Below are 18,125 nucleotides of genomic sequence, written 5' to 3' on the forward strand. Positions count from 1 at the left end.
GGCCTTCCTGGAAAAGAGGACTTTTGTTGGTGGCCCATATGTTCATTGTCAATTCTGGTTCACATTGTCCAGTTTTGTAATTTAGCTCATGTTCAAGTTTCTCATCCGGAGTCTAGCAAAGTCTTACTATGCAATACCTAACACTGAGGACTTCTTTATAGAGAGTAGAAGTTTATCTAGCTCACAGTTCTGGAGGCTGAATCAGATAGTTGCATCTGGTGAAGCTTTGGGAGAAAACTACAAGAAGAGCCCCTGTTCTTCAAGGGCCCTTGACTCATTCCTGTGAGAATCAATCCAGCACTGTGAGTACAGCATTTATCTCTTCACACCACCAGAGTTCAACATGGGATTAGAGGGTTCTAACCCAAATCAAAACATAGAAGTAGGCAACTCCTTTATACCTCTAATGTATCTATTCCATCTGCTACTCTAGCTATGTTTTAGGAAAAAGGTATTTCTAGATACAGCATGGTTAGCCAAGTGTAATGGGACTGTATGGACCACCCCTTCAACTGGTAGAACTTAAAGGTATGATTCTCATACAAAGCCTGGGCAGTGAACAAACAAGGCTACTGGACCAGGAAGTGACAAGCCCTAGATTTTTGGTCACCTGAAGTCCCAGCTGTCTACTCCTTGGGCTGATCATCAGTATTGGTGCATCACTGAGACTCACTTGGAGGCTGTATGTGGAGAGGAAGTGGGCAAGTCCAAATGGTTCATACTTCATGTCCCTAGGAAGGAAAAAGGGATATAGTATGCTACAGCTTGCTGATTTATTAGGTGAGTTCATTCTTTTTCTTTTCTTCAGCATTTATTTTGTGCAGGGAAGGTCATCTTTAAAATAACAGAGCAGACTAAATCTGTGACTTTTTTTGTGGGTATTTTGTAAAGGTTTATTTTTGGATTTTACTCTAAAGACTCCTCAAAAATCACAATGGACATGGATCAATTACCTCTGACTAAGGGAAGTTTCATTTGCTCAGGATTTCCTCTGGAATTAACAGGTCTCAGTCTGTAGCTTTATTCCTGTTGTTGTCTTTCTCCTCACACTCATCCCCACCCCTAACTGAACATGAACCTTCGTTGTACCTTTTAAGTTAGACTCTGCTTTGTCTGGTGTGAGTCCTGGTTATCTCTAGACCCCAATGATTTTCTTTTGTATTCCTGTTCTCCATCCTATATGCCTATATTTAGCACCTGTCTTTTTTCCTTGCTTCCTATAATTCTGAGCAAAGTGTTCATACTTGTGTGTATAACGCAAAGATGATGGATGGGTGAGTGGATGTATTCCTTCTCCCCGCCCCCTCCTTTCTCTCTTGATTATAGCCTTTCTAACTGGGGTGTTGTCTTGATTTGCATTTCTTTTATGGATAGAGAAGTTGAGCATTTCTTCATGTGTCTATTGGCCATTCTTATTTCCTCTTCAGAGAAGTCTCTCTTTAAGTCTTTGGCCCACTTATTAATTGGTGGTTCTTTCTTTTTTAAAAAAGATGTGGGGCTTGAACTCCAGGCCTAGGAGCCGTCCTTGAGCTCTTCAGCTCAAGGCTAGCGCTCTACCACTTGAGCCTCAGCCCCATTTCTGGCTTTTTCTGCTTATGTGGTGCTGAGGAATAGAACCCAGGGCCTCATACATGCAAGGCAAGCACTCTACCACTGAGCCACCTTCCCAGCCCCTCTGGTGGTTATTTCTTTGAGGATTTGTTGTTGGGGGATTTAATTTTTTGAGTTCTAAGTATATTTTAGATATGAGACCCTTGTTCATTGTATGGCTAGTGAAGATCTTCTCCCAATCCGTGGGCTTTCTATTGATCTTGCCAGCTATGTCCTTTGCCATGCAGAAATTCTGCAGCTTCATGCAATCCCATTTGTCCAGCCTTTCTTTTATTTGTTGTATTTCTGGGTCTCTATTAAGAAAATTTTGGCCTGTGCCAAGGAGACCTAGGGTTTCTCCTAGTCCATCCTGTAATATTTTCAGGATGTCTGCCTTTATTTCGCCCTCTCCCATATTCTTTTTTTTTTGTGGGGGAGTCCGGTCGTGGGGCCTGGGCACTGTCCCTCAGCTCTTCAGCTCAAGGCTAGTGCTCTACCACTTGAGCCACAGCACCACTTATGGCTTTTTTCTTTTTGTTTATGTGGTGCTGAGGAATCGAACCCAGGGCCCCATGCTTGCAAGCGCTCTACCACTGAGCCACCTTCCCAGCCCCCTTCCCATATTCTTAATGAGAAGTTCCTCATCCTACACAGATTATGCACAGTGAGTACAATACTATGTTCATTTTCAACATAGTGTTTTGTACATCTCATTGTTGCAATGGGTCCACCTGTATCGCTATTTAAACAATTTGTTTTTTCCCTTCCCCTCCCCAAATTATACCAACATCAAATACAGTACTGTTGTTTTTCATGTATTTATAATGTACTATCTGATTTTTTTTTGTTTCTTTCATATGTTCCTCCTGCGTGGTATAACCCCTGTTTTCACTGTATTTTATGTCGGTGCCCTGCATCTTGTATATACATTTTTCTAATTTGGGGAGGGGAAGGGAAATAACAAAATGATGAAATAAGGATACAGGTTGACCCATTGTAACAATGAGAGGCACAAGACACTATGTTGAAAATGAACATGGGGGGAGAGAGGGAGGAGTTAGGGATTTGGGAAGGAAGGGATGGCAGAAAAACAAAGGAGGAGGTAACAGTGCTCGATAGGAAATGTATTCATTACCCTACTCATATAACTGTAACCCCTCTGTACAGTCTTTTTACAATAAAAATATATGTGGAAAAAGATAATAAAATATTAAAAATACAAAACAAAAAGAATATGGGAAAGGGGAGGTTGGCCTGCTTTCTGACCAGTCACCCTGGGAAAAACTCAGCATTGCTGGAACTGACGTGTGATTTACTTGTGCATTTGTGACTTGTCTCTCCTGCCTGTGAAGGATGGAGATACTGAGATTAGAGATTAGGATGGCTCAAACCTGTCTCCGGAATAGTACAGAGAGTATTACAGAGAAGCACGCTGGAGGGAAATTGGCACAAACGCTTACAGACAGGAGCCAGGACCAGAGCCTGGGAAGGAATGGAACAAGATGGCAGCTGACTTCCATCCCAGAAGTCGGGAGGGAGGTGGGTGGCTCAGGTGCTGCAGTGTGATGGTGAGTGAAGGCTCCACAGCCTGGAATCCAGGGGAGCTGGTGGTTTGGGCAGCAGATTTCAGAGGAACAGTAAATAAAAAAGGAAGATGCAGGTGTGGTTTGGTGATGATGACAAGTAGAGATTGTGAGTGTAAATAGGTTTTAAAGGAAGTTTCTGGAGTGAAAAAGAAAAGGAAATGTGAAACAGTGGGGAATAGAGAATCAACAATTTTCCTGGGAGCTGGGAAGGTAGCTCATGTGGTAGAGTGCTTGCTTGCCTTGCATGCGTGAGGCCCTGGGTTCGATTCCTCAGCACCACATAAGCAAAAAGAAAAAAGCCGGAAGTGGCGCTGTGGCTCAAGTGGTAGAGCGCTAGCCTTGAGCTGAAGAGCTGAGGGACAGCGCCCAGGCCCAGAGTTCAGGCTCCATGACTGACAAAAAGAAACAAACTAACAAAAACAAAAAAGACAAAAACAAAAACAAAAAACAGTTTTCTTGGACCTTCTGGGACCTGGTCCTTCCTGGACCTCTTGTACATCTCTTCCTTCCTCCATTCCTCTGTTTCTTGGTTGGCACTGTCTCTCTACAATTCACATCAGCTGCAGCCATTTCTGAAGCCTGTCCTGGTGACAGGCTTAGGACAGGAAGACCTGGGATTCTACTCTGATTTTGTGCTGTGCTATAAGCCATATGCCTTTGATAGCTTGATGTGGTGCTGTGTCCTATTATTTCAGTGTAAAGCGCATGGTAATTTGAGATTTAGTGTGTTTAGTCTAAGCAACATGCTTAGCATTGAGTTGGTTAGAGTGTTTTATTGAGAGTGTAATGAAAGGCTTATGTTTAGGCCTGTCAAGCCTTTTGTGTTACCAAGACCATGACTCAGACATGAAAATTTAGATTCCAAAATATTAAAAATCTTCCAAAACAAGTAATGGATGATGAGGTCTTTATAAGACACAGTGGTATGAGAAACACAGTCAGCTATGTACCAAAAAAACTAAGCGAGAGTATAAGGCCCTGAGTTCAAGATTGCCAGAAAAATGAAGATGTGGTAGTACCTTATTTCTGATTCTCATGTGCTCCAAGCTGTGATCTTCCTTGATAGTTTGAATCATCTCTGTGTCTGGCAAATGTCAGGTAAATATGTTTAATCCAAATTAGTCTATGGTGGTCAAACTCTGCATTCTATACTCCTATGACTTGGGTTTCTAAAAGTGTCCTGCCCTGAAGGACTGCAGGACATCCATCTTTTAAACAACCAACTCATTTTTATGAGTATGCAAAAACCTTGGTGTCCTTTCTTGGGGGTCTTAGAGATTGTGGGTGACCCCAGGGCTCTTCATTTATTCAGACCTTTGTTGTTCTTCTTTCCCCAGGTAAACACACCCCCTAAATATGGTGAATCATTCCTGAGAAGCAGAGCACTTCCCACAGGTCAAGGCCTTCTCCAAGGTAACAGTGTTTTCCTGGCCTTTTCCCATTAATAAACGAGGCCTTCCACCCTCAGCTTTAGATGCCTCTGTTATCTCTACCACAGTATTCAAGAAGCACTTCATATTTGCTGGCAATTTTTTTCTTTGGGGAAGCTCTGAAGCCTTATCAGATTTTTATTTATTCATTTGGTAGGACTGGAGATTGAATTCAGGGCCTTGTACACGTTCATCCTGCTTGCTTGTCAGCTAGCACTCTATCACCTAGCACTTGAGTCATGCCTCCATACCTGCTTTTTCCTGGTTATGTAGTCCAGCAGACTTTTCTGCCTGGCTCATGTCAAATGTGTTTTCTAGATCTCAATGTCATGAGTACACAGGATTACATGCATGAGGTGTGGGTGCTCTGATGGCTTTCTTCTTATTTTTGCTTTTTGCTTTACACACAATATTTGTACATATTTATGGGGTCCTTTGTAGCAATAGGACAGGATTATGCAGCAGTGAATTAGAGGACATGATGTTGAGTGAAATGACCAGTACAAGACATATGTCACATGATCTCATTCATAATCGGAAACTCAAAACATGGATCTCTGAGAAGCGTAGAAATGTGGCTCCTAGTTGCTAGGAAGGGAACTGGGGAGAAGATCCAAGGAGGCGTTATCAGATATTTTGGGGGAGCTGATGGTACTGAGGTATAAATTCAGGACCTCACACTTACTATGCCAGTGTTCTACCACTTGAGCCACACCTCTAGTTCTATAATGGCCGGTTATTTTTGAGACGCATCTCTTTTTTGAACTTGTTTTTGCCAGCACTAGTCTTGGACCTCCACCCTTCTGTTCTCAGCCTCCCAAGTAGCTAGGTTCATGGACATGATCCCCAGCGTCCAGCTATCAGATTTCCTGACGTCACTGAGAGTTATGTTCACCCGCGTTCCCAGGTTATCTGAGGAGTGCTGTAGCTGTAACTGTGAAGTAACAGCTCCCAGAGGGGTTGGAGCTGTCTTCCACTCATCCCAATCTTACTGTCCATTTCCACTTTTTTGTCTCACATTCAAACTGTGGATTTCTGCACAAGACTGCTGCTCCCAGCCCAGGACCCCTGGGCCCTGTGGTGGGCAGTAGGTGACACCCACTGATCATCCCTAAGCTGTCCTAACCTGATCCTGCCTGACCCTGACCCCCATTAGAGAATTAGGTTGAGAATCACTCTTCCTTGCCCCATATGGGTTTAGTTTTTTTTTTCTGCTGACTGGACCAACCCTTGTCCTTCTCATCCATTCCTCCATGGCAAGCTGCCTCCCCTCTCATCTCCAGTTAATATTCCACACAGTTGTCAAAACTCTCTATAAAAGAAAAGCCAGGCACCAGTGACTCATGCCTGCAATCCTAGCTAATCACAAGGCTGAGATTCTCCCTGTGGATGCTTCTTGCCACAGTTTAACTCTCAACATGACCACTTCTCCTATAGCCAGTGAACTCCTTAAGCCAGGCCTTTGGCCATTACTTCCATTTACACTCCCAAGGCCTACACTAGACATTGAATATACAGTTGTTCAGTGAGGCAGTAAGCGAATACAAAAATAAATGTTTAACTGATATTATTTAACCAGAATTTCTACTTGTCTTCCAAGCCCTGAGTGATTGATACTAATCAGCATGACAGAGAGACACTGTTTTAAGTCTAATGAATGAGTCAGATCATCTATTCTCATAGCAACAGTTAATGCCAGTCAATGCATGCGACCCATTTGGTCACATGGGAAACTGAGGAATAAAAACTGAACTTTACCTAACATGCTATTTGTGTGTAGGTACTTTTTTGTGCCAATACTGGGACTTGAATTCAAGGCTTCATGTCGCATGGCTTTTTCACTCAAGATTGGTACTCTACTATTTAAGCCACACTTCCCCTTACAACATACTGGTTAATTGGAGATAAAAGTCTCATAAATTTTCTGCTTTGAATGATAATCCTTAGAGGTCTGCCTCCTGAGTAGTTAGGATTACAGGCATGAACCACTAGCACTTAGCTATAGGAACTTTCTGATTTGTGCAACCTGTCCGTTACTGGGACTGCAAAGTCTGGCTTGGCTCCATCTTAGAATTTTTTTTTTTTTTTTGATCTGGTCGTGGGGCCTGAACTCTGGGCCTGGGCGCTGTCCCTCAGCTCTTCAGCTCAAGGCTAGCACTCTACCACTTGAACCACAGTGCCACTTCTGGCATTTTTCTTTTTTGCTTATGTGGTACTGAGGAATCGAACCCAGGGCCTCATGCATGCAAGGCAAGCGCTCTACCACTGAGCCACCTTCCCAGCCCCATCTTAGAATTTTTGTGTCATTGAAGGGATCAGGAAGTTTTGCTTGCTTGCTTCCTTCTTTCCTCCCAGCGGTGGATATTCAGGCAAGATTTTGCTTAGATGGTATCAAACACATGGTCCTCTTGCCAACATGCTAGGTTTATATTAAAATATATTATTTTGATCATATGGGCTTTTTTCCCCAAGTAAGGTCCTAATTTCTGAAATAGTTTTGAACCTGAGTAGCTAGGATTATAGGTTCTAACCACTAGTGCCAGCCTGTGTTGATTTTTATTGCAAACACATTAGGTTTAGTTTTGAGTGCATTTTTTTTCATTTCATTTTATTTTTTTATTGTGAAAATACTATATAGAGGGGTTACAATTACATGGGCAAGGTAATAAGTACATTTCTTATCAAGTATTGTTACCTCCTCCTTTGTTTCCCTTCCCATCCCATCCCTTCCCATCCCCCCCCCCCCAGAGTTGTAAAGTTCATGTTTTGACTTGGTGCAGTGGGTCCACCTGTATCCCTATTTAAATGATTTGTTTTTTCCCTTCTCCTCCACAAATTACACCAACATCAAATACAGTGAAAGCAGGGGTTATACTGTGGGGGAGGGACATACAAAGCAACACAGAAATCATCTTATAAATATGTTAGAAACAAAACCCAGATGCCCCTCAGTAGATGAATGGATCAAGAAAATGTGGTATATATACACAATGGAATTCTATGCCTCCATCAGAAAAAATGACATTGCCCCATTTGTTAGGAAATGGAAAGACTTGGAAAAAAATCATATTAAATGAAGTAAGCCAGGCCCAAAGAAACAGGTCCCATGGTTTCCCTTATTTGCAATAACTAATATATGTCTGATACAAGCAGAAATGGTCAGATACGTTGATGTTAAGCAAAATGAACCCCAAGATAAGGACTCAAATGTTTTTTTCTTTCTTTTTCATTTTAAAAAATTGTTATTATAAAGGTGATGTACAGAGGGTTACCATTTCATAAATAAGGTAATGAATACATTTCTTTTTGCCACCCTTTTCTTTTTTTTTGCCTAGTTTTTCTCTCCTATCCCAGCTCACAAGTTGTATAGTTCAATTTCAACATAGTGGCTACTGAGAACCACTGCTGCTTTTGTTCACCCTTTGTCCTCCATTGCTATGCCTCCCTTCCACCTTCAAATTGAGTGCATTCTTTACCTTCTTTCCCTCTGATGTCCAGGCTCCCTTAAGTCATATAACTGGGTAACAGCCATTTCCCAGCTCAGAACTGATTCTACCTCTGGGACCTGGACACAGATGTGGAATCAGAAAGATCTTAAAGGAAATAGCTACTTCCACTGCTGATTTTTTTTTCCAGAGTAGTTTTGGGGCAGAAGTAAAACCTGTTACCTGTGATTTTTTTTAAACCATTAAAACAGGAAGTGTTCTGAGACCACTTGCCCCAGTGCTCACCTGTGCAGATGAACAAATTGAGACCCATGGAGGAAACATGTCCAAGATCACACTGCCTGGTGGTGGACACTATCAGCCACAGCCACGCAGTGATTAAGGATCATTTGTCTACAATTAATTCAGAATTATACCTTGACATACATTCTATAAAAGCCAGTCTAGCATCTTTCCTTTCTTCTGACCTAGTAACCAAACAAGCCCAATCTTGTACCTAAGTGAACTGACAGCCAGGGGTGTTCATCTGCTTTATTTCCTCATGTGAGTTGCTGATCACCCAAGATGAGTGGCTAGGCAATCTGGAAGCATTTCACCTTTTTCTTTCCTTCCTGTTAGAAAGACTTGAAACATCTCTTCATGCATCAGAGAAAGAGCAATTAGCCAGGCTACAGGTTCCAATGCCTTCCCTCATATTGAATAATCTAAATAGAGTTTAAGGTAGGTACTAATAATACTATTAGCTTAGAGTGATTTGGGGGATGGCCAATTTATGTGAATCAAGTGTCAGATTCATAGGATATTTAAGGAATGTGGTTTTACTTGAAGGCTTGAGGCAGGCTTAGGCATAAAGTGGGGAATATGAATGGGTGTATCTGACAAGCTCAGAAAATCTCCTCCCCTGCTCTAGTGTTTGTTTTTAAAAATGTACCATTTTTATGCCTTTTAATATAATTTCTTAAACAAAACGTCTTCACTCTGGAGAAGGTAAGAAACCATGGAACATTCCCCAATATAATAAAGGTATACATAATATGGTATAGAATGAGACAAGGATGTCCACTGTCTCCACTCCTCATATATATATATATATATATATATATATATATAGTATTGGAATTCCTAGCCAGAATAAGGCAAGAGACAAACAAATAGGGGATACAAATAGAGAAAGAACTAAAACTCTCCTTCTTTGCAGATGACATGATCCTTTCTTCAAAGAACCCTATAGACTTCTCTCCCAAGTTACTTGAGGTGATCCAAAACTTTGGCGAAGTAGTAGGATAGATAAAATTAACCCTCAAAAATTAATGGCTTTTCTGTGTCCCAGCAATGATGAGAGTGAGGCTGAAATCAAGAAAGTAACTCCTTTTGTAATATACTAAAAAATACCTAGTTATTAACTTAACCAAAGAAGGACCTCTATCATGGAAACTAAAAATCTGAAACAGGAAATTAAAGCAGACTTAAGGAGTGGAAAACCCTCCCATGCTCCTGGATTAGGAGGATTAACATTGTGAAAATGCTCAATGCAATACCCATGAATATCTCAAAACATTGTTTAATGAAATAGAAGAAGCAATCGAAAAAGTCACATGGAATAATAGAAGACCCCAAATAGCGGAAACAGTCCTTAGAAGGAAGAACATTTGTGGAGGAATATCAATACCAAACTTCAAACTCTATTATAAAGCTGTTGTTATAAAAACAGCCTGGTATTGGCACAGGAACAGGCCTGAGACCAATGGAACAGAGTAATTGAAGACCTGGAAATGAACTATGGACACCTAATCTTTGATGAGGGACCCAAAAACACAAGATAGAAGAAAGACAGCCTGTTCAACAAATGTGCTAACAGAATTGGTTATACATGTATTGATAACTGAAGTAGATCCTTATATATCACCCTGTACCAGAATCAATTCCAAATGGATCAAAGACCTCAATGTAAGACCAGATACTCTGAAAATATTATAGGAAGGGATAGGGGAAACTCTAGGGCTCCTTGGCTCAGGTTAAAACTTTGTAAATTAAGATCCAAAAACACAACAAATCAAAGAAAGGCTGGATAAATCAGATTACATTTAACTGCAGATTTTCTGCAAGTCAAAAGACATAGCTAGCAAGATAAATAGAAAGCCCACAGATTGGGAGAAGAATACTAGCTATGTACCAGACAAGGGCTTCATATCTAAAATATTTTTAAAGTTCAAAAACAAATCCTTGAAGAAACAGCTCTAATGTGGGCCAATGTCTTAAAGAGAAACTTGTTCATAGAAGAAATAAGAATGGCCAAGAGTCACATGAAGAAGTGTTTAACAATTTTGGCCATAAAATAAATGAAAATCAAAGCAACGTTGAGACTCCACCTCAGTTAGAATGGCTATTATCAAGAAAACTGATAATAACAGTTGCTTTGGTGGGGAAGTGGCCAAAAGAAAATGCTACTACACTGTTAGTGAGAATGTGAACTTGTTCAACCCCTCTGGAAAGCAATATGAAGTTTCCTCAAAAGACTTAAACATAGAGTTCCCCTATGACCCAGAAATCCTATTCCTGGGAATTTCCTGAAATGATCACAAACAAGGCCACAGCAAAGCTACCAGTGTAACCATGTTTATTGCAGCATTTTTTAAAACCATAGCTAAGATATGGAATCAATCCAGTAGATGAATGGATCAAGAAAATGTGGTATATATGCACAATGGAATTCTATGCTTCCATCAGAAAGAATGACATTGCCCTATTCATAAGGAAATTGAATGATTTGGAAAAAATTATATTAAACGAAATAAGCTAGACCCAAAGAAACATACGATGCATGTTTTCCCTCATTTGTAATAACTAGAATATGTTTAGGATATTCTTAGCAAAAGATCACAATAACTCAATAGCCATGTGCTTATGACCATTTAAAATGATGCTTATGGAAATGAACTCCAAGAAATGGAAGCAAGAGGTTTTTGTAGTGCACTGTTTGCAATTACTTCTTTTCTCTTTCTTTCTTTTCCCTTTGGTTTATTCCCTGTTGTCACTTCTTTTGTTTCTTTCTTTTTCTTTTTCATTTTTTGGTCATTCATGGGGCTTGAACTCTGGGCTTTGGCACTGTCCTTGTGCTCTTCAGCTCAAGGCAAGTGCTCTACCACGTGAGCCACAGCGCCACTTCCGGTTTTCTAGTCGTTTATTGGAGATAAGAGTCTTTTGGACTTTCCTGCCTGGGCTGGCTTTGAACCGTGATCCTCAGATCTGAGCCTCCTGAGTAGCTAGGATTACAGGCATAAGCCACCAGCGCCCGCACTTTTTAAAATTTCTGTACGCTTTCTCTTGTATATAAGTTTAACTGATTTGAGGAAGGGAAGGGGAATCACAAAAAACGGTGGGACAAGGGTGAACCAATGCAACAGTGATACTAGACACAATGTGGAAATGAACTTTACCACTTGGGGGAGGGGTGTTGGGGGAGGGAAGTGGAAATGAGGGAGCAGATAACACTGTTCCAAAAAATGTACTCATTACCATTCTTATGTAACTAACCTCTCTGTACATCATATTTACAATAAAATAATAGAAAAATAAATAAAAATAGAACATCTTCCCAACTAGTTTTCAAATGATCATGTGAATCTGAAGATTAACTAAGACAATAGTCTTAATTAAAATATTTTGTTGGCATATACTTACAGCTACAGATAAGAAAATAATCAAATTTAATTTGTGAAAATTAAGAAGCAGACTTTGAGCAAAGAATGATGTGGCTGAGTGATGGTGGTTCACACCTGTTATACTAGTTATTATTCAGGAAGCTGAGATTTGAGGATTGTGGTTCAAAGCCATCCCAGGCAGAAAAGACCATAAGACCCTTATCTTCAAATAATCAGGAAAAAGTTAATGTGGAGGTGTTATTTAACTGGTAGGGAACAAGCTTTGAGTGAAAAGGCAAAGGAAGAGCTCCTACACACACACACACACACACACACACACACACACACACACACACACACACACACAAATTCGCTCTGGGACCATAAGACCCTTATCTTCAAATAATCAGGAAAAAGTTAATGTGGAGGTGTTATTTAACTGATAGGGAACAAGCTTTGAGTGAAAAGGCAAAGGAAGAGCTCCTACACACACACACACACACACACACACACACACACACACACACACACACACACACACACACACACACACACACACACACACACACACACACACAAATTCGCTCTGGGAGTCTATTGGGTCCAATAGCCCCAACGTTGAGTGGAAAGTAAAGCTCTTTCTTTTGTTCAGTGAGTTGATTCATTCCATGGGACTTTCCTAAGGGCTTCTAGAGTTCAAGTTCAGTACTAGATGCTCTGAGGACAGAGATAAGAAAGCCTTGGTTTCAATCCTCTGAGGTTTCCTATCCTGGGGTCAATGTAGGACAGTTCTTAGGGCCATGGTAGGCATACAGTTTGCTAGGAGACCCAGAGGAGAAAGCTAGGCTCAGGGAATGGAAGTCCCTGGGTAAGGGCTGATGGAAAGCTGGGGACTGAGACCTGATAGAGTATGACAGAAGCAGGTGAAAGATGGAGGGAATGAGACTGAGGTTGGAGCACATGGGGAAGTGAGGGCTGAATTCTGGCATGCTCTGGGCAGGAGGGTGTCTAAAATGGTAAGCCAGGGCCTAGCACAAAGGCCCCACATACTGTTCTAGAGAGCTGGGCCTTCTCCTGCTCAAAAAACACTTTTTTGAGCAGTTTATTTGATGAATACCAGCTCTCTAGATGAATTAGAAGACATATATCCATATAGGTGTTGGGGGGGGGATTGATAAGGAACCTGTTGCTGTCATGAGCCATGCAAGAGCTTGAGATACATTGACCTGTGATGTACCAGCCGTGGCTGGGACTGAATGGGGTTTGGTGATCTAAGGAAACAGACTGCTTAGGTCTGGGGAGACAGAGGCCAGAGGTGGTGGAGCCCTCAGGATGCTAGATCTTTATTTCTTTTGGATCACATCTAATAGCTTTAGAAATAGCCTATACCTGTCATTAAGGGTGTGTGTGTGGGAACACCTATGGGATAAGAGTTTAGTGGGACAAGAGAGAGTCTAGCTTTTTGCAGCCTATTAAAGGTCAGGTGCTTACAGGCCGTGAGTGAATTTGTGCAAAAGCACAGTATAAGAGATGTAAGACTGGAACTTACTGTGTGTCACTGTAAGAACCCCAAAGAGGAAGGTTCAGAGACATAAAGGAGCAACAATGTACATTAACTTCATTTAGGTATGAGATGTTTAGAAAGGCAAGCAAAATAAAAGCAGTTTTTTTTTTCTCTTTTGTATTTGCTACTACTGTAGTGACTTCATTGTGTAGATAAGGAAGTGGGTGAGTTCTCCTTCTGGAATTGGTATTTTAGGCAAGTGCCTGATCTGGTTACGCCCCAAGCCTGTCATATATGTGTCATTTAAGTAATTATCAGGACCTCTTTAATATGTAGCCCAGTCACCAACCATTATATGTTGGTGTGACCTTCAGAACCAGCACAGGGGAGAACACTGGAGTTTTTTTTTTTTCTGATTTTCATTGTGAAAAGAGTCATACATTGTCATTATAGAACTTTTGGGGAAGTAAAAAAAAATTAGAGAAGGGAAAATACACAAGCATCAACCTAATTTTAAGACATTTTTAAAAGTCAGTCTTGACACATCCCTCTAATATAATTACATTATATTGTATAGGCAATTTAATGTCTCCCACTATAAAATGAAGGCATGGCTTCGTAGCTGGCCTAAAGTAGGGGATGACTTTGGCAGGTTGGTCCTAGTAGCATGGCTCATACCAGTGATATAGGCAGAAATTCCACAGAAGCAGAGGAAGCTCATTTGGGTCTAGTGGACAGTTTTTTCCTAATATTTGTGGGTGATTGGTTCCAGAATCCTATGGATAACAGATCTATGGATGTTCAAGCCCCCTGTAAAAGGTGGTGTAGGATTTCCATTTAACCTATGTACATAGTCCCATGTAAATGATCTCTAAATGAATTATAAGACCAAAAACCATATACATTCTATGTAAATAGTTGTTCTGTTGTATTGTCTAGGGAGCAATGGCAAGAAAAATGCCTGTACATGTTCAGTAAGATTCATTTTTCCAGATATAGTAAAAATGTGATACAGTCTACTTTGGATGTAGACTTGATTTTGGAAGAATTTAAATAGGATGCAAGACTATCAGTTTATACTGGGATTTAAATCTTAAGTTGTTAAAGTTTGTCTGCAATGCTGTTAAACAATCTTTATTCTCCCTTCCCATTTTCTAACTAGAAGCCCAGCATCATTAACTCGATAATGCAGGACTATTTCATCAGAGTGAGCATGGGCAGATGGGGTGTCAGTGTTTGCCTTTAGAGACTTGCTAGAATAGTAACATGTTTCTCTCTTTCATCCTTCCACTTCTTCAGGAGAATATGAAAGTGTTACTCAGCCTTGCTTGCTTCATAATTCCACTGATTTCTTTGGAGGCTGGTAAGTTAAAATTTTTCTTCTAACTAGGTCAATGGAGGGGATGGATGGGTGAGGTTGGGAGAGGTGGAAGAGAAGGATGCAAGAGGTGACTTTGGTCAAGATGTATTCATGAACTGACTTGCTGAAGTGAAACCCCTTTGTATAGTTACTTAAGGACAATAAAATAAAACTAAACCTCCCTACTTCCTCCTGTGCTTGTCTGCTTAGGAAAACTATGAATCAGAATACATGCTATAACCTTTTTTTTTTTTTAACATTTCCTATTGAGTCCCAAGACACAGAGTCTTCCAGTCCTTGAACTATGTAGCTTGAAGTTCTCTTCAATATCTGACTTTTCCTGCTCTCACTGACATTGGGAAACTGAGGCCAGGGAGGGTAAAAACCTAGGCTTGGGTGGCTTAGTTTGGGGCTTGCATGCAGGTCTATATTGGGCTTCTTACTACTTTACGGCTGATTGGACTGAGAAGGAAATTCTGGTTTTCTTTGGAGGAAGGTAAAGCAGTCTTCATGAACCCTAAACCAGAAACCTGCAACCAGAAACAATTATTTTCCTTTTCTATTGATTTTCTTTTCCCCCCCATTCTTTACTGTACATTTAGTTGGCACTTACTATATGCTAGATGTTGGAGATATAGCAGGAAATAATCTAGATAGAAATACCTACCTGCAAGTAGGAAAGAGATCATCTCTTAGAAATGTCTTCCCATATGAGAGAAAATACTTAAATAAGTAATTTTGTTATGTGGATAAGCACTAGAAGAAAAAAGTGGGAAGGAAGAATGTCATTTTGGGATTGGAGGAGACAGAAAGTTAGATATTTGGTTATAGGGCCAAGAAAGGTGTCACTCAGAAGCTTTTTGGCTTGAACTTGAACGAGATTAAGGAGGGGGTTCTCCAGACAGCAGGTTGGAGGTAGAAATATCCAGGGAAGCATATGAAGAGGCCCTAAGACTAGCAGTACAAATGACAGGAAATAAAATACTTAGCAATGTGACAGATGAGAGAAGTTGTAAGAGATGAGTCTGTTTGATTAATATGGAGATGGTAGAGGGATTGACCAGTAAATCTGACTGAAGCAAGGAATTTGAACGTTCCGTAAGATCCCTCCACCATCCCCCATCAACCAAATAACCTCTCTTCAAAACAAGATCTGACTTCCATTTTAAAAAGTTTCTCCTAATCCTATTTTAAGAATAAGTGCTAGTGAGGCAAAGACAGAAAGATGCCATGTAAGATTGCAATGGGAAAATCCAGGCAAGTCACCATGGTGCCATTTTCTACAGGCTATGATGCTGGCTTTCCTCCTTCACAAGGGTGGTAGAGAGAAATGAGTGTTGATTTTTGGATTTATTGAGTACAGAGACAACAGGGATTTGCAGATGGATTGGATGCAAGGTGGGAGGGAAGGACATGCTAGATTCACCTGTCCCTTCCGTGTCTAAATGATGATATTGTTAAGGCAGCATGAAGACTGACTCTGGTCTGAGTTGGAGGTAGAAAACAGGACACCTCAGCAAACTGCTGATTTGGGAACTATGAGACTGAAAGAGATCACTGAGTGTGACTAAGAAAAGATACTGTCAAGGATGAGTGCTGAGTCCTTCCAAGGATGTGAGTCAAGCTTCCATTAGCTGATAAAAGCCTGGTCTTGGATGTAGGAGCATCAGGTGAATATCTTTTTTTTTTCTGTCGGTCGTGGGCCTTGAACTCTGGGCCTGGGCACTATCCCCCAGCTTTTCAGCTCAAGGCAGGCGCTCTACCACTTGAGCCACAGCGTCACTTCCAGTTTTGTGAGTGGTTTATTGAAGATAAGAATCTCACAGACTTTCCTGCCAGGGCTGGCTTTGAACTATGATCCTCAGATCTTAGTTTCCTGAGTAGCTAGGATTATAGGCGTGAGCCACCTGCGCCCAGCTCAGGTGAATATCTTGTACTACAAGTGTAAAAAGTGTCTTAAGATTGGAGAATGATAATATGGATGTGTTAAATACAGATAGGTCCTGTCTGAGACCTGTCTGAGAACTGATTATTTGATTTAGCAATGTAAAAGTCATGGAGCATCCTTTGTTAGAAATATTTCAGTAGAGTGAGGTAAGCTCAGATAACTAGAAAACATGTCGAGTTGGGTACTTAATAGCTATTCCTTTATCTCTGCTGTTGTTATTGCTATTCCTAATAATTAAATATTTAGGAGTCCTCATTCTGACCAGTACCATTCTTATTTCAGTTCTATTTGTAACGGTTTTGAGGGATAACTGAATAGAATAAAGAACACATTGTTAGGTGTAGAGTTTACGATGTCCACATGAATCTACAATCTTAAAACCAAAATCATAATCAAGATACTCTAGTTTCTTTCAGATCTGAGCCACTTTTGGGTTTTGTTGGTTAATTTATGGTAAGTCTCTTGGATTCACCTGTTCCAGATGGTTTCAAACCTAGATCCTCAGATCTTAGCCACCTAAGTAGCTAGGATTACACATGTGAGCTGCACTGCCCAGTTCTTTCAAACCCTTGACCATCCTTCTTTTCCATCTCTCCTCATCTCTAGGCATCACTGATTTGCTTCCAATCTTTGTAGTTTGTGTCTTCTAGAATTTTAAATCATTGGGAGGGGGAGGGGTCCGATTCACTGTTTATTTTATGATTTATTCATGTCATTTTTACATAATAATACTTGACTTATTTTGTTAGTAGTAATACATTTTATGAACATATCACCTTTGTTTATCCATTGATGGATATTGTGGCTATTTTTAGTTTTTGGCAATTGAAATAAAGGTGTTATTGCTTTAATTCTTTACAAATAGTTTTTCAGTAGCTTGGGCATATTTATAGATGTTTCAATCTTTATCTAGAAAATCTACTATCTGTACTCCTCTTGAACCATTTCTACTGGCAATCTTTTTCCCTCCTGTATATGAAACATACTTTCTATGTTTTGTAATACTTTGTTGATTTGCAAACATTTTAGTTGGATTGCTGATTTCTAAATTGTGTAGTTGTTGCTTCTGTTCACTTGTTTAATGGATTTCCTGTACTAATCACCCAATACTTCCTGTACTCTGGGGTCACTGAAGGTGATTACTTGATTAACTTAGTGGTCAACTAATGATTGGCTAAATATTTCCTTAAATTTCTTACTGAATTTATTTTGTACTATTTGCTAAGGGCCTCCTATTTGTGTTTGCACCTTCAGCAGTTAGACTATTTATAACTTTGCCTTAGCCTTCATTTCCTGCTTGTGTGTGACCTCACAGTTGTTCAGATGTGAGAAATTGGTGCATTTTCTGCTCTTGCCAGGGCATGAGAACATCCCTGCATATATGTGTGCTCCTAGGAATGTGTCAGTGATTTTCAGATTCCCCTATGGGCTACTGTTCTTATTTGTTCCAACTGGTATTGGAGCCTTGGGGTGCTGTCATATTAAACAGTTGGCACTGAGTTTCTTCAACAGACAACCTGGGATAGAGCTTTTCCTGTGGTGTACCAAATCAGGTCAATAACACCACCATTCTATGAATGTAATTTCTGGGAGCTATCAGGTGGGTGGAAGAGTGGCAGT

At 40.5% G+C, this 18,125-nt stretch overlaps 1 protein-coding gene across 4 annotated transcripts in view; it reads left to right on the forward strand.

The window, feature by feature from the left end:
- Il1r1 (interleukin 1 receptor type 1) overlaps positions 1 to 18,125 on the forward strand; it is an 86,550-nt gene that overhangs the window by 43,012 nt on the left and 25,413 nt on the right. For 3 of the 4 annotated variants that reach the window (XM_069988609.1, XM_069988608.1, XM_069988607.1), the window contains exons 2-3: positions 4,514 to 4,589; positions 14,497 to 14,560. In XM_069988609.1, coding sequence (XP_069844710.1) covers positions 14,503 to 14,560 — 58 coding nt within the window. In that variant the 5' untranslated portion in view covers positions 4,514 to 4,589; positions 14,497 to 14,502. The remainder of the gene's footprint in view (positions 1 to 4,513; positions 4,590 to 14,496; positions 14,561 to 18,125) is intronic. The other variant, XM_069988606.1, reaches the window with a different exon arrangement.

This window comes from Dipodomys merriami, unplaced genomic scaffold, assembly GCF_024711535.1.
Source record: "Dipodomys merriami isolate MVZ:Mamm:240054 unplaced genomic scaffold, mDipMer1.0.p SCAF_36, whole genome shotgun sequence".
NCBI classification, from domain to species: Eukaryota; Metazoa; Chordata; class Mammalia; order Rodentia; family Heteromyidae; genus Dipodomys; species Dipodomys merriami.